At 33.4% G+C, this 15,559-nt stretch overlaps 1 protein-coding gene across 4 annotated transcripts in view; it reads right to left on the bottom strand.

Moving 5' to 3' along the window:
* The window catches only part of LOC6049002 (probable nuclear hormone receptor HR3), a 355,001-nt gene that overhangs the window by 10,505 nt on the left and 328,937 nt on the right, over nucleotides 1–15,559 (bottom strand). For 3 of the 4 annotated variants that reach the window (XM_038251863.1, XM_038251862.1, XM_038251861.1), the window contains exons 3-4: nucleotides 7,785–7,950; nucleotides 2,954–3,126 (exon numbers count right to left, since the gene is read on the bottom strand). In XM_038251863.1, the coding sequence (XP_038107791.1) occupies nucleotides 2,954–3,126; nucleotides 7,785–7,950 (339 nt within the window). Of the gene's footprint in view, nucleotides 1–2,374; nucleotides 2,795–2,953; nucleotides 3,127–7,784; nucleotides 7,951–15,559 lie in introns of all 4 variants that reach the window. The other variant, XM_038251860.1, reaches the window with a different exon arrangement.

The following is a 15,559-nucleotide window of genomic DNA, read 5'->3' as shown; positions in this document are numbered from 1 at the left end:
GCTAGTTTATATTGACTGCAAACTGTAAATCTTAAAAAAACGATGACTTTTTTGTTGAGATTTTTTTTAAACTTGATTTTCTAGAACGTAATTCAAAATAATCTCTTGGAAAAATTAGGTTAAATTCTTGCATTTTTTTACATTAAGGATTAAGGCTTTAGGATTTTTTTTACATCAAAGGCCAACCAATTCGAATATTAAAAGACAATTCTGAGAACTTTAGATTGTTTTGAAAACAACCCAGTTTCGTAACAGTTAAAAGGAAGGCGTCAAATTTTTGAAAAGTGTAATCAACCTATTATGTGTTGATCAAACTCTGGTGCTGCTCCTGTTTTGTTTGTTTTTTCATTGCAGAAAGTCAGAATGTTTTTTTTTTTAATTAAATTCTATTTTTCCTTTAAATGACTTTTTTGTTTATCTTTAACGAAACTTATTGCTGCGTTTAGAAAACATGATTTTCTTTTGCACCAGGGCTGAAAACAGTGGATTTAAACATTTGTTTTTTTTTTTAAGAATAAAATTAGAGCTGAAACCCAATTTCATTTAAAAATCAAAATAAATTCAGCATTTGAACAAAATTTGAAATTCCTTTCATCGATTTTTTAGGATTCGAGGAAATTTTCGTATGTTTGACTGGTTTAGGACTTGGGCCCAATTTTATCCGAATCGCCGTTTTTATTATTCATACAACTTGTTTTGTTAAGCATTTAGAAGAAACCTGCTTTCACGCGTCCAATTATGTTATTTATTACTTGATTTCTGTTGAAAACGCCTTTACAATCTGTAATTGAACGTCAAGAACTGAGATGCCAAAATTAGATGCCCGATTTAATTACATGCTGGTCCTTTATGAAATGTTGAACGAAATATTATTAAAAATTTTACTCGTTTAAAAATGGTGTTTCCGAAAATGCCAGAAAAGGCAAAAAATCTTTTACCAAGATGGTGAATTTTTAAAAACAAACAGATAAGAAAAGGTAAAAAATTTGTTCTACTTTATTTTTAAATGTAAAATCAAATTGTAATCAAAACTTACTAAAGTGAAATTTTAATAAAGTGCATCGTTTTTAAGTTAAAAAAAAAATGCTATCTTTCAAAAAAGTTACCTATAAATGGCCATAACGTAAAGACTGTGGTTTTTATCAAAATTTCACTAACAAATTATCACCATTTTCAGTCCATGTTTTTTACCTTTCTGGAATTTTCTGTTGAGATGGTATAAAATGCCATATAAAAATATTAAGCAAAAAAAAAAAACATATAAAAATATGTTTTTCTTGGAAATATAACTTTGCCGATCAAAATAAAAAAAAAAAATCCTTCAAAAAATACAGATTTTTAATTTTGACAAAACATTTGCCAATGGGCAGCTATCAAATTTGTATGGAAAATGATGTAAACGGGCTTCTTTTGGCATACGGAAGGCACCCGACAAGTTTCAACGAAAAAAAAAATCAAACGGCAGAAATTTCATAGAACTGCTAAGTATTGAAGTTTATTTCCCAAGTGTTCTATTAAAATTGTAATAATAATTTATTAGGCATTTGAAAACATTGAAATCGGTACATGTTCTTTTGCATAACCATAAAAAATTCTTGACTTTCATGTAACAGAAACGTGTTACATTTTTGATAATTTTCCCCGAGACTCTTTTTTTTCATACGTTTCTCAAATTATGGGGCAAAAAATTGAATGAGAAGTCCTTATTATTCTTTTTTTCGCAAGTTAGATTTTAAATTTATTATAAATATTGCAAATATTGAAATTTTTTATATTTATATTAAATTTGAAGGTGGTATTTATTGTTTAAGAAAAATCCCATGCTGTATTTAAAAACATCTTCTTAAATACGTTTTCAAAAAAAATCAAGTGATAGATAGCTACACGGAGAAAAAAGAGTTCTCAAAATCGTAAACAAGCGTTCATAAAAATGGGAACCACGAACAAAGTGTTCAAATTTCAATTTTTCAAAATCGTAACATGGGATTTGAACACTTTGTTCGTGGTTCCCATTTTCATGAACGCTTGTTTACGATTTTGAGAACTCTTTTTTCTCCGTGTAGATTAAGTGAAAAAGCAAGTTTTTGTAAACAGTAAGAATCGACAAAATGGCCATAACCCATAACTTAATAAACATTTTAGATTTAGATTTTAGTTGGACCAATGGAGTACCCGAATCAAGTGGTAGAAATGGTAGAAACTCCTATAAGGAATATTGTAATATTTTAGAAAAAGCAAACACTTCTCAAATTGAAGTGTTCTACCTACTGTTTGTGTGAAAACAAATAAAACCCAACATATTTTCAATTTAAAACAACGTATTTTGAAACACCACCATGAAACAAAAAAGCCTTCGCCCAACTTCGAGACGGACCTGAACCAGAAACGACCGTTTGTGGCAATCCCTGATTTCCCTGCACCAGATTCGGATTGACCATCTGCTGCTGCTGACTATTGGGCGATGGCAGGAACGTCGTCGAGTCGACAAAGCTCCCAACGATACTGTCCACGCTGGCAAGCTGCTCCTGTTTGATGGTGATAATTGTACTATTTGTGCTGTTGTTGTTGTTGTTGTTGCCGGTGGTTTGATTCGGGAGTGCCGTCGATATTGCTGTTTGCTGCTGCTGCTGCTGAATTTGTTGTTGTTGGGAATGTTGTTGCTGTTGTTGCTGCTGCTGCTGCTGCTGCTGCGATTGCTGACCGTTGTTGGAAGTGGTCGTTGCAGTCTGTTGAACTCGCGCCAAACGGATGTCGTTCAGCGTGATGGCCCGGTGGTTCGGGGAACCGTCCTTGTCTAGAGTTGTCGCCGCGGAAAGGGGGTTAGAAGGGGAGTGGAACAATATGTACACAAAACAAGGACACAAAAGACACACGACCCCAGCACCCGCGCAGCAGTTGTGTTAGTTACAAGCTTTATACATGAAAAAATGGCCCAAAAAATGTCGCTACTTACTGTGTCCACTTATGAAATCTGAGTCTATTATCGTAGTACTTCGGGGTTCATAAGTTGTTGTACTGTCCACGTAGTCGGCCGAGATGTCGTAGCCCATCGTCTGCTGGGGGGTGACCGAGGCCGAGTAGCCGCCGTACGGGCTGCCGTAGCCGACCTCGTTGTTGTACGCGTAACTGGTCGCGGACCGGGAAAGAAAAAGAAAAAAAAAGAAAATACACAAATCATCAAGAGTGCAGTTCTGAACGCGGTGCTAAGGGGTTACCGTCATAGGTGTGTGTGTGCGTTGGAAAGATCCGTGATAATGTTTATCAAAATTGTAAAAACCATGAGAAAATGTTATGCATAGCAAAACATTTACCTTTACAAAAATATTTAAGATGTGTCGAACGAAACACTAACAAACTCATGCTTGTAATTTAATTTCAACTGTTTTGAAATTATGCAAGATTTCAAACCCCAGTCTGATCTATTCAAATATATTGAAAGGCAATTGATTTTACGAACAGAGCCTAAGATTATAGGTTTTCTGTCAAAATTTTATCTATTGAGTTATATAGAGCAATTCCAGCTCAAATCAGGATTTTTTCTGGTACTTTTGTACCCATGTTATCCTAGGCCTATATAAGCCATTTTTGTGTATATGGAGCCAGTTGCATTCGATAATGACATTTGAGAAGGGCGTAAGGGTTTTAAATATTTTTGTATTTTGTAAGTTAAATATTGCTGTATCTCATCGTATCAAAAAGTGGACAGAGACAAACTTGTTTGAAATTAGACGGGCTTTTTGAAAAAAATACACTGAAAGAAAAATACACGCCAATTCTATGGGATTTTTAAATTTTTAAGTTTGAAAGTTAAATTTTAAGGTGATGTCACGATTTTTTTTCGCTCAAAATTTTTGTGGAAATAGCCTAAAATGTGAAAATAAGACTCACGAAAAATGCAGAATGGTTATTCTCTCCTAAAAAAATACAAAAATCATTTACTAAAACTGTTTTTTTTGAAAAGTGGTCTAAACGTCAAAATTTTCAAAAACCGATAGTGGGAATCGATTTCCCAGACAATTTTACATAAAAGTCTCGATATTCCTAAGTCCAATCCTTGTGAAGATACAGCGGTTTTAAAAATAAAAAGGTTGAAAAAATATGTTTTTTAGTGGTTTTTGGCAATTTCTATACGACAGACTTGATTTTTCAGTCTCGTGAATATTTTTACCGGATGCTCGTCTAATTTACCATAAGTTTGCCTTTGCTGGCAACTGTCATTAATTTCAGCCATCAAAGCTTTAAAAAAAATCTGAGAATGCCCTTAGATTGTTTTTATTTAAAGAGCGTTTTTACTGACAGTTATTTCTTTGATAAATTCTTAAAGTTACTCTTTTTAAAATCATTAAAAAATTGTGTAAATAAATAAATAAATATTTCAAATGTTAAGCCATGTTTTCAACATTTTGGAACAAAAAGTGTCATAAAATAATGAAAGTTACGTTTCTGTCAAAAAAATGCAATATTTCCATGAAGAGTTAAAAAAGAATCGCGCGATTGAGAAGTTCTTTTTTTGGTTTGCTTTGTTTCGGGCGCGTTTTTGGGGGGAATTGGAACGACTGCGGAAAGAGGAAGAGTTCCGAATGTTCGAGAGGTTTCATCGGTGTGTGTGTGTGCGCCGCAGAGGCACACAAAGTGGAGCGAAAACAGAATCGTCGTCAGTTGAAAAAGAATCGCGCGATTAAAATGTTCTTTTTTTGGTTTGCTTTTTTTTTTTGCGCTGACATATAGAATAGACCATTTTTGCATATTTTTTTTTATTCTATTGTGAGTAGCGAGACCTCGCGGTTACTCTGCAACGTGTTTTCCGAGCCTTTCATTTGATATTTTATTTTTCATAAGTCCTTCTTTTATCATCGTTGATTGGAAGGCACGCCGCCGGTTTAGTTCGTTTAAGTTATTGTTTTAATCTCATTAGAATCGGTTACGTAGTTTCCTGTTTTCTTTTTGTTGATAATCGTGGATCGTAATAATTTATTCCAACTGGCAGTTCTAGTATTAACACATCAAACTATCGATTTTATGAAGAGTAAAGCGTTTTTTATTTACTAATTTTGAAATTTGCACGCGTTATCTAAATTGTACAATTAGTAAATATATACTGATAAGTCCAGCCCATAGCAGTAGTGCTCGGTTGGCACGCGTTCGATTTAAAAAACTTTCTAACTAATCAATAATTTATCTTTCCGCAGCCGGCTGCTTAAGATTTAAATTTTTCAACCGATAAACAAAATGCGCATGGTCACATCACTGCCACTCGTGAATCCTGACCTCATACCCATCTACTAACCCCCTCAAAACTCATGTGATACTTTGTCGGAGAAGCAGTCGATTGGGCGGTCTCTATCACTCAAGTATCGGACTAACATTCCCATCCACTTCCCCGTGACCCTACCACTGGTCGTGGCCGGCGCCGGTATTGATCAGCATGATAGGGGCCTTTGAGAAGTTGCGAAGCGAGGAAAGATAGCACCCACTAATCTTCCACGGCTCGTGGATGTAACTTCTGGAGGTCCTGGTCAATAACGGAGTAGCAACTGCGGATGGGCACCTATGCTTATGCTTATGCTTAAAATGCAATATTTCCATGAATTAATGGAACATTTTTTTACTAAGTTTTAAGTCATTTTCTGATTCATTGTCTCAAACATCAAATTTGTAAAAAGCCCAAAATTTGCACAATTCAAAATAAATGCAAAAATAATCATCATGCAATGTGTTTCTTATTGCTTACAATCGATTGTTTGAAATAATATTTTTGCCCTCTGATGTTTTCGGAAAATTTTGAAAGTTGTGAAAAAACTTCAACTAAAATGATTTTTCAAAGTAAATTAGATCATAATGATTGAAACATCACAGTTTCTTAAAGAAACTATGTCAAAAATATTCACAATATGTTTTGCTTAAATCTTATGTTTGTAATTATTGAGAGGTTTTTATACCATTTTCATTAAATTTATTCCATTTTAATTCCGTTTAAGATTTATGTTTTTATGAAATTTTAAAGCCTAAAGTTTTTTATGAAATTTTAAAGCCCATCAAGTTTTTTCATCAGAGAGTTAAGCACTGCAAACATTACGAAATTTTAAAATTACAATAAAATGTCATTAATTTTGAATAAGTTGTTAGGCCGATGCAAATATTTAAAAAAGTTTTTGTCCCTCGGCCCTGGCCGAGGTCAAGGGGGGGCAAAAAAATAAAAAAATATAAAAATTTAAATAACAAGCCATAGTCTTCACATTTAAATGGAAAAAAGTGTTTTAAAATGCATTTTACACTAGTTCAGTTGTTTTGCAATCATTAGCCTTATCAGTTTTGGCATAACAAACGATTTATTAAATTTACTTTATAAATATTTGATTGCTTTATTGCATTTGCCAGAATTAGTAAATAATTTAATTGCAGTTCAATAATTAAAAGTTTAGATAATTTCACGGTTGATAGCAAAAATGAGGTAATAAATAAATTTATTTTTTCTTTTCATTTTGTTCAGAAAAAACCAACAAAAATCCGTATATTTTTTTAAAAACAAGCAGTAAAATAGAAGGTTTATTTTTAGAAATGTTACTGCACTTTATTTATTATGGTCTAAAAAATCAAATGTTTACAAATTAAATGATTAAAAATGTTAAAACGGCAAGTTTCGCCTTGAACAAGTGATTTTTCAATGAATGATAATTTTTTTGACTTATAAATTCAAGCAGCTTGAATAATAGATAATTGTAAACTGTTAAAACTAAATATTATTATGATTTATTAGTAATAAAGTATTTACACAAAAAAACAAGATTTATTACAAACGGTTGCTTTGCATAATAACTTATCAAATGTTTTAAAATATGTTTAATGTTGAAACAGTTTTAATAATTTAAAAAAAAAATTTAAGTTTAAGCATTTCAAAAACGTCTACAAACAGTCTTCTTTAGTTTTATATTTTAGAACGATAATTTTGTAACAAAAATTTCTTTGTGTTTAAAATTCAATTAAAACTTGAGTTATTCTCTAGAAGTTTTTTTTAAAGTACTTTTAATAATATCCAACAATTTTGCCAATCATAACAAAACAATTAGAAGATTCATTTGTTAGATACATAATAAAGGATCATTTTTGTAGCATTTTAAGTAGACGGGTTTTAGAACAATATGAAAACTTGCATTGAAGGATTTTTTCTTACTTTCATAGGTCAAAATGTGAAAAATATCATTATATTGGGAAATTTTTTCAGATGATTTCGCTTGTTTGACAACATTAGTGAGACCTTCAAAACATGTTAAAAGAAAATAATTGAACTGTTTTTTTAAGGCTTTGTGGCTGAAGTTTTTTCATAGTTTTTTAAAAGCCCACTTTTTCATATGAATTGGTTATGCAAATTTTAAAATTATTTGTAATTATTAACAGAAAAAAAGAAATTGCAACCACGCAGAAAATGTTTAAGTTATATGCACAGAGAAAAATTAGTCCCAAAAATTGTTAACCACGAACAAAGTTTTCAAATTTCATTATTGAAATTTACAAAAACTTCTTTAATAATCCCATTTTTATGAAACCTTGGTCACGATTTTTGGAAATAATTTTTCTCCGTATGATTTTAATCATAAAATATTAAAAAAATTCAAATATTTTGGTAGTTACTGTTTTTGATCATTTTGAATCGCAAAAAAGTTAAAAATCATACAACAATAACTGAAAATATAGTCTTGAAACATCCCTGATACCAAAGACCACACAGACACGCACACCGTTCCCGACGGGTAACCCCTTAGTGTTCCCCCCTTTTTGGACCTTACCCGTTGTAGCCGTGGTGCAGCTGGTCACTACTCGAGGGCGTCTGCGTGTCGAACACGGAACTGTCGGGCGCCGCATCGCTCTGGGCACGCATCTGGGCCCGGTGAAACCGTACCTCGTCCTCGACCTTTTCCCGCTGCTTCTTCGACATCCGTCCGAATTTGACCGCTGAAATTGAAAAAGAGAGAGAGAAAAAATCAAACATTAGTCTCCCAATTTTAATCCCATTTATGCAAAAGTTTAATATTGATTTTTAGGAATAAAACCTCGATCAGTTTATCTTTTATCCTCGTCAGAACTCGATTTGCAACTAGCGGAATTTGATTGCGTTTGTTCGGTGTTCAGCGCAAAACCATTGACCAGGACGACCGGTGAAATCAGGATAATTGAAATGCTTCCCCATAGGAGGGGACCAATTTCGGATGTTTGCACTCGAAACACACACATGTGCTGTGCTGCGCATTGATCTGATTTCATTCATGGAATTGGTGCGAGTGGATAAAAATGGCTGCACAAACATATAACTAACCGCTCAGAGTGGGTGGGTGCTGGGGAAAGGGCTGAAGCTTTGTAGATAAGAGGTCCAGCCAGACTTTGTGTTGGGATTTTTATTGGGGGAAAAAAGGTGGTTGGCAGACGGCCAGCGTCCGAAACGGCGATTTCACGTTTATCGATTGGTGGAATGGGAGTGCAGATCCACGTGTGTTTGGAAAAGGATAATCTCGATGATATAGCTTTTATTTTGAAAAAGGAAAATGTGTTTATCACTGAACGAATGGATCAGCACACGAATTTCACAATGTTTTGAACAATGATTTTTTTTTGAAGGAAGTGAATTCAGTATTGACTGCTTGCTTTATCATAGTAAAATTATTTAGCGAAAAACATTTTAAATTACTTTTTTAGAAATTTTAAATAGAATAAGATAATAATAAGTTGTTAAAAATATACCAAGACATATTCCCTAGTTCTAATGATGTTAATTATTAAATTTATTCAAAGCTTCGTTTTTCTTAACAAATCGTGACATCTTTAGTCAAAAAATCGTATTTCTGATGCGTTTTTTTTATGGCAGAGTGACGTACATGAAATTTTCACGTTTTTGCTTGTTTTCGAAATCTTGTTTTGGTACGTTCTGACGATATTTTTTTTGCGATTGTAAATCCGCATTACAAAGAAAAAAAAAATGTTGTGATAAACTGCTGCAAATATTTGACAACTTATTTGTGACCCCCTTTTCCCCTCCCCTCTCCAATTAAAAATCGGCTGGAAAAATCAATAGGTAAAAAAAACTTTATCAAAAACTTCATTTTTGATGGAAATTTTAGTGATGATATTCTGCGTTTAGAATATTTTTTAGCATGGAAGGGTTTACTCAAAAATCGTTTACATTTTTGTTAATTTTCGATGCACAGTTGCCGTTTTGTCAAATCTTTTCAAGCTTTAACATCAACTGTATGGGTGTATGGCAATTAACATCAACTGTATGGGTGTGTGATGCATTTCCCATCATTTTTGCAGTTTTCTCTCTAAGTGATTGTCATTTTTTTGTTTATATGCTTGAAAAAACGTTGAAAAAATATGTGATGTCTTATTTTTTTTGCAAAATATTTGGAATCTATTCACTAAAACACTTTTTTTAACACATTTTAAAAATTTGATAAAATTTTTATTCAAAAGAGCAGAAAATTTCGCCAATTTTTCAACATTGAAAATTGGACCATTAGTTCTCGAGATATCAGTGATCGAATAACGAGAGCAACACTGAAAATATAACCTTTTCCCCTTTAAAAATCATTCCATGGCCGTATGAATAAAGTTAAAAATAACAAAATGTAGAGCATTTCTCAGTTTTTCGAATATTTCTTTCAAAAAAGGTTAAACATGGGCACAAGTTTCAAAAATTGAAAAGTTGTATTATGAGTTTTAATATGAAAACGGTGCACTTTATCAAAATATTACATACATCACTTTCTAACTGCAAAGTTAAATTAACATTAAAAAATGAAGTCAAATACATTTTATACCATTTAATTTTTTTTTGAAAGATCACTGGAAAAAGCTTTAATAATCAGAGAAAGTTTCTCTTTCTAGAATTTCTGAATTCATTTTTAGTCTCAAAAAGTAGCTAATTTACAAAGAATCATTATAAATTCCAACCACAAGTTTTTTTTAGGGTTGTCTATTTTTTTCTTCATTTTTTTGCCTTTCTTACAAAAGAAAGGTTTAAGGTTTGCTTTTGGAAAAACGCTTTTTTCAGAAATCTTAAAAAATTCTTGCACGGCGAGGATTCGTCCCAGGAAAAAATCCTATTACTAAATTGAAGGTTTAGATGCGCTCTTTCGATTGAATTTTGGCCCGAAACCCGGAACTCAAAGTCTGATTTTTAAGAGCTCTTTTTCTGAAATACATGAGCGATGTCTGTATCCGCTCTTAAAAATTTGTGTCTTCCATCACTGGAAAACCGCTCGTAAAACCCACAATTTTTATAAGTCAGATCTGTAGCCGTGGGGTCGGAGACGAACATTTTATTTTTCGATTCACAATTTTCGACCAGTAAATGTGGTCAAAACCATTTTTAGAGGTATTTTTTGGACTATTTTACAGATAACACTATCAAATTTAAAGAATTCAGTTTCAAACAAAAAGCCATTCGAAAACATGCGTCATAAACTGTTTGAGCCCAAAATTTGAAGCTTTTCCAAAATGTATTTCCAGAGATATAGCGATTTTAGTATTTTTCGTCTTATTTTTACCCTATTTTTCCCTATTACATTTTTGGATCTATACAAAATCATATACTGAACATCAAATTCAAAGTCCCAGCCCATTCTCGATCGAAAGCTCGACAAATTAAGTCGAAGCTTCAACGCCAGCGCTTTTACGCTTGCGCGTTTTACGCTGCGCGTGAAAGTGTTCTTTCTGGCTTCTCATAATTGATCGACAAAATGCAATAGCGATACATGTTTTTTTAAGTTAATCATAGACTTACATTATAGACTGAGAACCCTTTATTTTTTTGCCAATAATGTCAATCCAATATGTTTTTCTTAATTAAATTTAAATGTCTTGCGACAAATAAGGTACTTCTGAAATTAAAAAAATGGCATTTGAGGTTTAGCCTAAAAAGATTCGAAGCTTTAGGTAAAATTCTCACTGGATGGTATCATTATGTTTCTGAAAAATTAATTGCACCAATATATTTCTCGGAGTTTCATCATTTTGTAAGAAAGGCTCTATTAAAATTATTTGCACCAGAGGTGAAATTAAATCGGGTTTTTATCCCAATAAGTTGTTTAAGTCCAAATGACTACACACTAAAAAATAATGATTATTACACTTAACGGAATAATTCGGCGTAAAAATCATCATGTAAACGAGATGTCAAAATTTGTATTGGAAAAGTGAAGCACAACTTCTGATGTGAGAGTATACTGTTTTGACCTGATTTTACATTATATTTGATGCACATTTTTATCCGAAAGAGCAGTCGCGGAATTACTGCCGGGGGAACCAAAAACTCGATGTTCTAACCTGCCAACTCAAAACGGCTGCTACTTCAATAAAGTTCTGATCCAGAAAACAGAAAATTTAGAAGGAAGGAGCAGCAAAAATTAAAGAAGTGTGATGGTAGTGGTGGTGGTGAAAGAAATATTTAGGAAGAGGAAGACTAATCGTTTATGTGCTAATCGTTAAATTGGTGATTAGATAAAGGTGGAAGTGTATATAACCGTGAAAACTTAAGAAAATCCAAACAACCAAATTTTGATTTATTCCTGAGACTATCTAAAAAATGTTTTACAGCATACGTCATCATTGCTACCGATACATGTAAAATTACACTGTCATGGTTAGTTTGTCATAACGTGTAATTTTACGTCTTTTTTTACGCTCTAGTTTGTGCATCAAATTAGACGGAATACTACACGATTTTTTCATTGTGTGTATTGTTTTAAAGTTGTGCTAGCAAAAAAATGTGATTAAAGTTTGGGCTAACAAAACTTGAAAATTTTTCGGAAAATATTTTTACTATTCACAGCAAAAAATCCGATGGTAAAATTGCATGCAAAAGCATGCACATCACCTTCGTCAAAATAAACACTTAATATTACACACTGCATGTACAATTTTTGCAAACACAAAAAAAAGTTGCAACCAACGGGATTCAAACCCAGCACTAAGGACTTTTGCCTTAGCCCACTCGGCCATCACACCGATGAAAAGCTGTAAGGTTAAACTCATATATGAGCTTGACATTTCGGTCAAGTAGGTTTCCGATACTGATGGGCTACATATTTCAGGGTGTAAAATAACATAAAATTGCATAAAATAATGCAATTTTTATTTTACACCCAAGCCTTTTACACGCAGCTGGATTACTACTTTTTTAGCTGTGTTATTTATGCAAAAATATGAGGTTACACAAGAAATCCCCATAAAATTAATCAAAAATAACATCTCCCCACTGATATCGCAATCGGCTTAGAGCAGCACACAACAAAAACAGCAAGAATCCATACCAAGCCACGACCCGACCCAACCCAACACGAACATTGTTGAGGCAGGTCGTCTGCGAGCTTGCTGGCATAGATTCGCACGAAACACACTCACTCACTCGCGCTCTGTGCACCAGCAGAAGCGACACTGTGTGTGACTGCCGGTCTGGTGCGGTGTGTGTGCTCTTTGATAATAACACGAGCTGGGCACGCATATGCACATGGGACGAAGCCGAATTAAAAAGAAGAAACAAAATACAAGCAAAACGATGAAAATGTAGCACTGAGAGAGGTGTATTTTTTGCAATATTTTACAAAAGCATTATTTTAAAGATTTTAAATCATCTTTTTTAATAAATCATGAATTTAAATTGAGTTCTATTCGTTGGTAAAAAGAAAAAAAATTAAAGGCAATTATTTATTCAACTGTTGTTCGAAACAGATGCATAAATAATGCTCATGTATTTTTTCTCTCTTTCTCTCTATTTCTCAAATGCAAAAAATGGGGGACAAATAAAACATTATGCAATCGAGAATGAGAGAAAATGGCACGTGACAGCTAAGGCGTGTACGCATGCACATTGCGCGCACAATAATGCACCTCGCGTTATTAGTTTGCGATGCGACGCACACATTTTTTTTTATATTATTAGTAAGTGTGTGTGTTTGTGAGAAGCAAAAACTAAACCATGATTAATGAAGTGTGATTATGAATGTGGAACGCACACGCGATGGGCGTGTTTAAACATGTTTTTCCATTTAATTTGTCTTAATTTGTGCTTCTATTGTTCTCTCGTTTTCTGTTTTCAGTCATTTATGATGTCTTCTTTGATTGTTTTGTTCTCTTTGCTCATCTTTAGCCGTTTTTCAAATTCTTTTCTTTTGTTAGATTTGATTCAACACCTCATTTTTCTATCTTTTTGCAATCACTCCCATCAACCCGCTTGTCATAACGTGATGCTATTTTCGCCACAGTCAGCTATCATTCTTGTCGTGTTGCGTCGTCGTCTGGTGACCTACTTTTGCCGTGTGCCCGCGGCTGTTGCAATTGGATTTGGCCAACAGCCGCGTCGTTTTCGGCCGACCTTATCAGCGGGCACCTTCTGTTGCATTGCAGTCACACCAGGACCTAGGACACAAAGAAGTCGTCGTTTTTCGACCACTTTTTGGCAGTGCTCACAACCTACCCCAAGCCGAAACTCATCGCGTCGGGTCTCGTTTCGATATCAGGCGTGTGCGTGAGTGTGTGTGTTATCTCGTGGCGCACCAAATTGCAAATGTTAACAAACGGTTGTGTCTTGTTTTTTTTTGCGGCGTTTTTGTTTGTTTTTATTTCGGGGAAGTTGGTAGGGAGATCGTGGCAATATGACGAATTTTATCAGATGGATGATAGAGGTGAGCTCTATCTCGAGACAGAAACAAACTCTGGTGGTAGCGTACTGAAAGTAGGTCAGCTCGGGTGGGAACCAGTTGTTGTTGTCGCAAATGACAACAGTTGCTTTGAGTAATGACAAATGTGGCATGCTGGGAATTGATGAAATGACATACAGCTTATATCATGTGCATATCTTGCCAAAAGGATAAATTGTTTTCTTTGAACTCGTATACAAAATCATAATCATTTTTTTCCAAAATAAGGCTGTAAATTTTATAAGACTAGTGAATTTTAGCATTGAAAAATATTTTATTGAAAAACTGCTCTAGATATTGTTGATAAAGCCATACGGACTGCCTAGTATTTTCATCATCTCACATTTTTCTGTCATTCTGGTCATGCTTGTGGCATAACCACCTGCACTTTTTCTGAGGACTGAGGAGTCAAAGTCAGAGTCTGAGTCACATTATCTCCAGAAGACTAAAAAAATACACCCGACTCTGCAGCCTTGGCTTACGTTATAATAGTGGATATTTTGAAAAGTTTTTATTTTTGCGAAAATGAGTGCATAAAAATAAACAAATGCTTGTGAAAAGGATTTGAACATTTAAATAAACACTTTAATATTGAGACATTATTTTTTTTAGAAATTTAACATAGACAAACAGACGTAAATCTCTATTAAAATCATTCAATCTGTAACTTAACGGTAAATTTGAAGGATTCAAGACTAATCACGGCAAATTTGATCTCACAAGCATTTGACGGGTGCGGGACATTTCGCCGAATGATACGTTTTGCCAACGGTCGTTTTGCCGAATAAAAAAAAAAATACAGAAAACGAATTGTGAAAAATAAATAAGGCCGTTGCAAATATTTTTCAAAGTTTATGTCGCCCCCCCTTCAAAATTGGTCTGAAAAATCAGGGGGCAAAAAAAATATTTTTCCAAAAAACTTCAAAATTTCCATGAAAATAGAAGTCTTATCAACTGAAAACAATCTAAAATGCATTTTTCTGCATTGATAATCATATTAAGCATGTTTGGGCTTGTTTAAAAATGTTATGAATTTTTATGAAATTCCACTGTACAACACCGCAAAAATTTTATTTTTCGCAAAAAATTTTTTTTTGTCAATACTTAGATATTTTGGAAACTAGTGATGGCAAAATAACTGGACAGGTGTATAATGCATTTTAAAACACTTTTTTCATTGAAATGTTGAAACCATGGCTCGTAATTTCAATTTTTATACTTTTTTATTTTTTTGCCCCCCCCCCCTCGACTTTGGTCAGAGTCGAGGGACATAAACTTCAAAAAATATTCGCAACGGCCTAAGCAGTTAAAAAAAACTATTTGCGTGAGATTTTTTTCAAACCAAATATTTTTATTGGACTTTTTTAAAGATGATTTTATTAATTTCTGGGAGTTTTTTTTTCTGTATTCTTTTAAACATGACCAGTACTTTGAAAATAAATTGGTTTTGTAAAATTAAAATCATCTTTTAAAATATAATTTTGATAATTTCTTGGAGATTTTGCATTATTTTCAAAATAACCAGTTCTTTTGAAAATAATTCGTTAAAAAAAAACTATTGGTTTTTGAAATTTTTTCAATTATGAACATGAACATGATTTGAAAATGAATGGCATTGAAAAAAATAATACGGCAATTCCCCACGAAAACAGCATGATTCGAAAAAAAAGTTCTCCGATCGAGCTAAAAAATTTTCTGGGGGATCCTTGGCCGAAATAATGAGACCCGTATTTTTTTGTTTGGCCATTAGGGTGACCTACGCCGTGTTAGGATGGTTCGAAAAATGGCAATTTTCGTCGATTTTCGCAAAAACCACTTAATTGAAAGACGCATTTTTTGGTACCATAACATCTATAGGTCATCGCTGAAAT

The sequence above is a fragment of the Culex quinquefasciatus genome, chromosome 2 (genome assembly GCF_015732765.1).
Source record: "Culex quinquefasciatus strain JHB chromosome 2, VPISU_Cqui_1.0_pri_paternal, whole genome shotgun sequence".
Lineage (NCBI taxonomy): Eukaryota > Metazoa > Arthropoda > Insecta > Diptera > Culicidae > Culex > Culex quinquefasciatus.
This window is presented reverse-complemented; position numbering and strand designations above follow the sequence as displayed.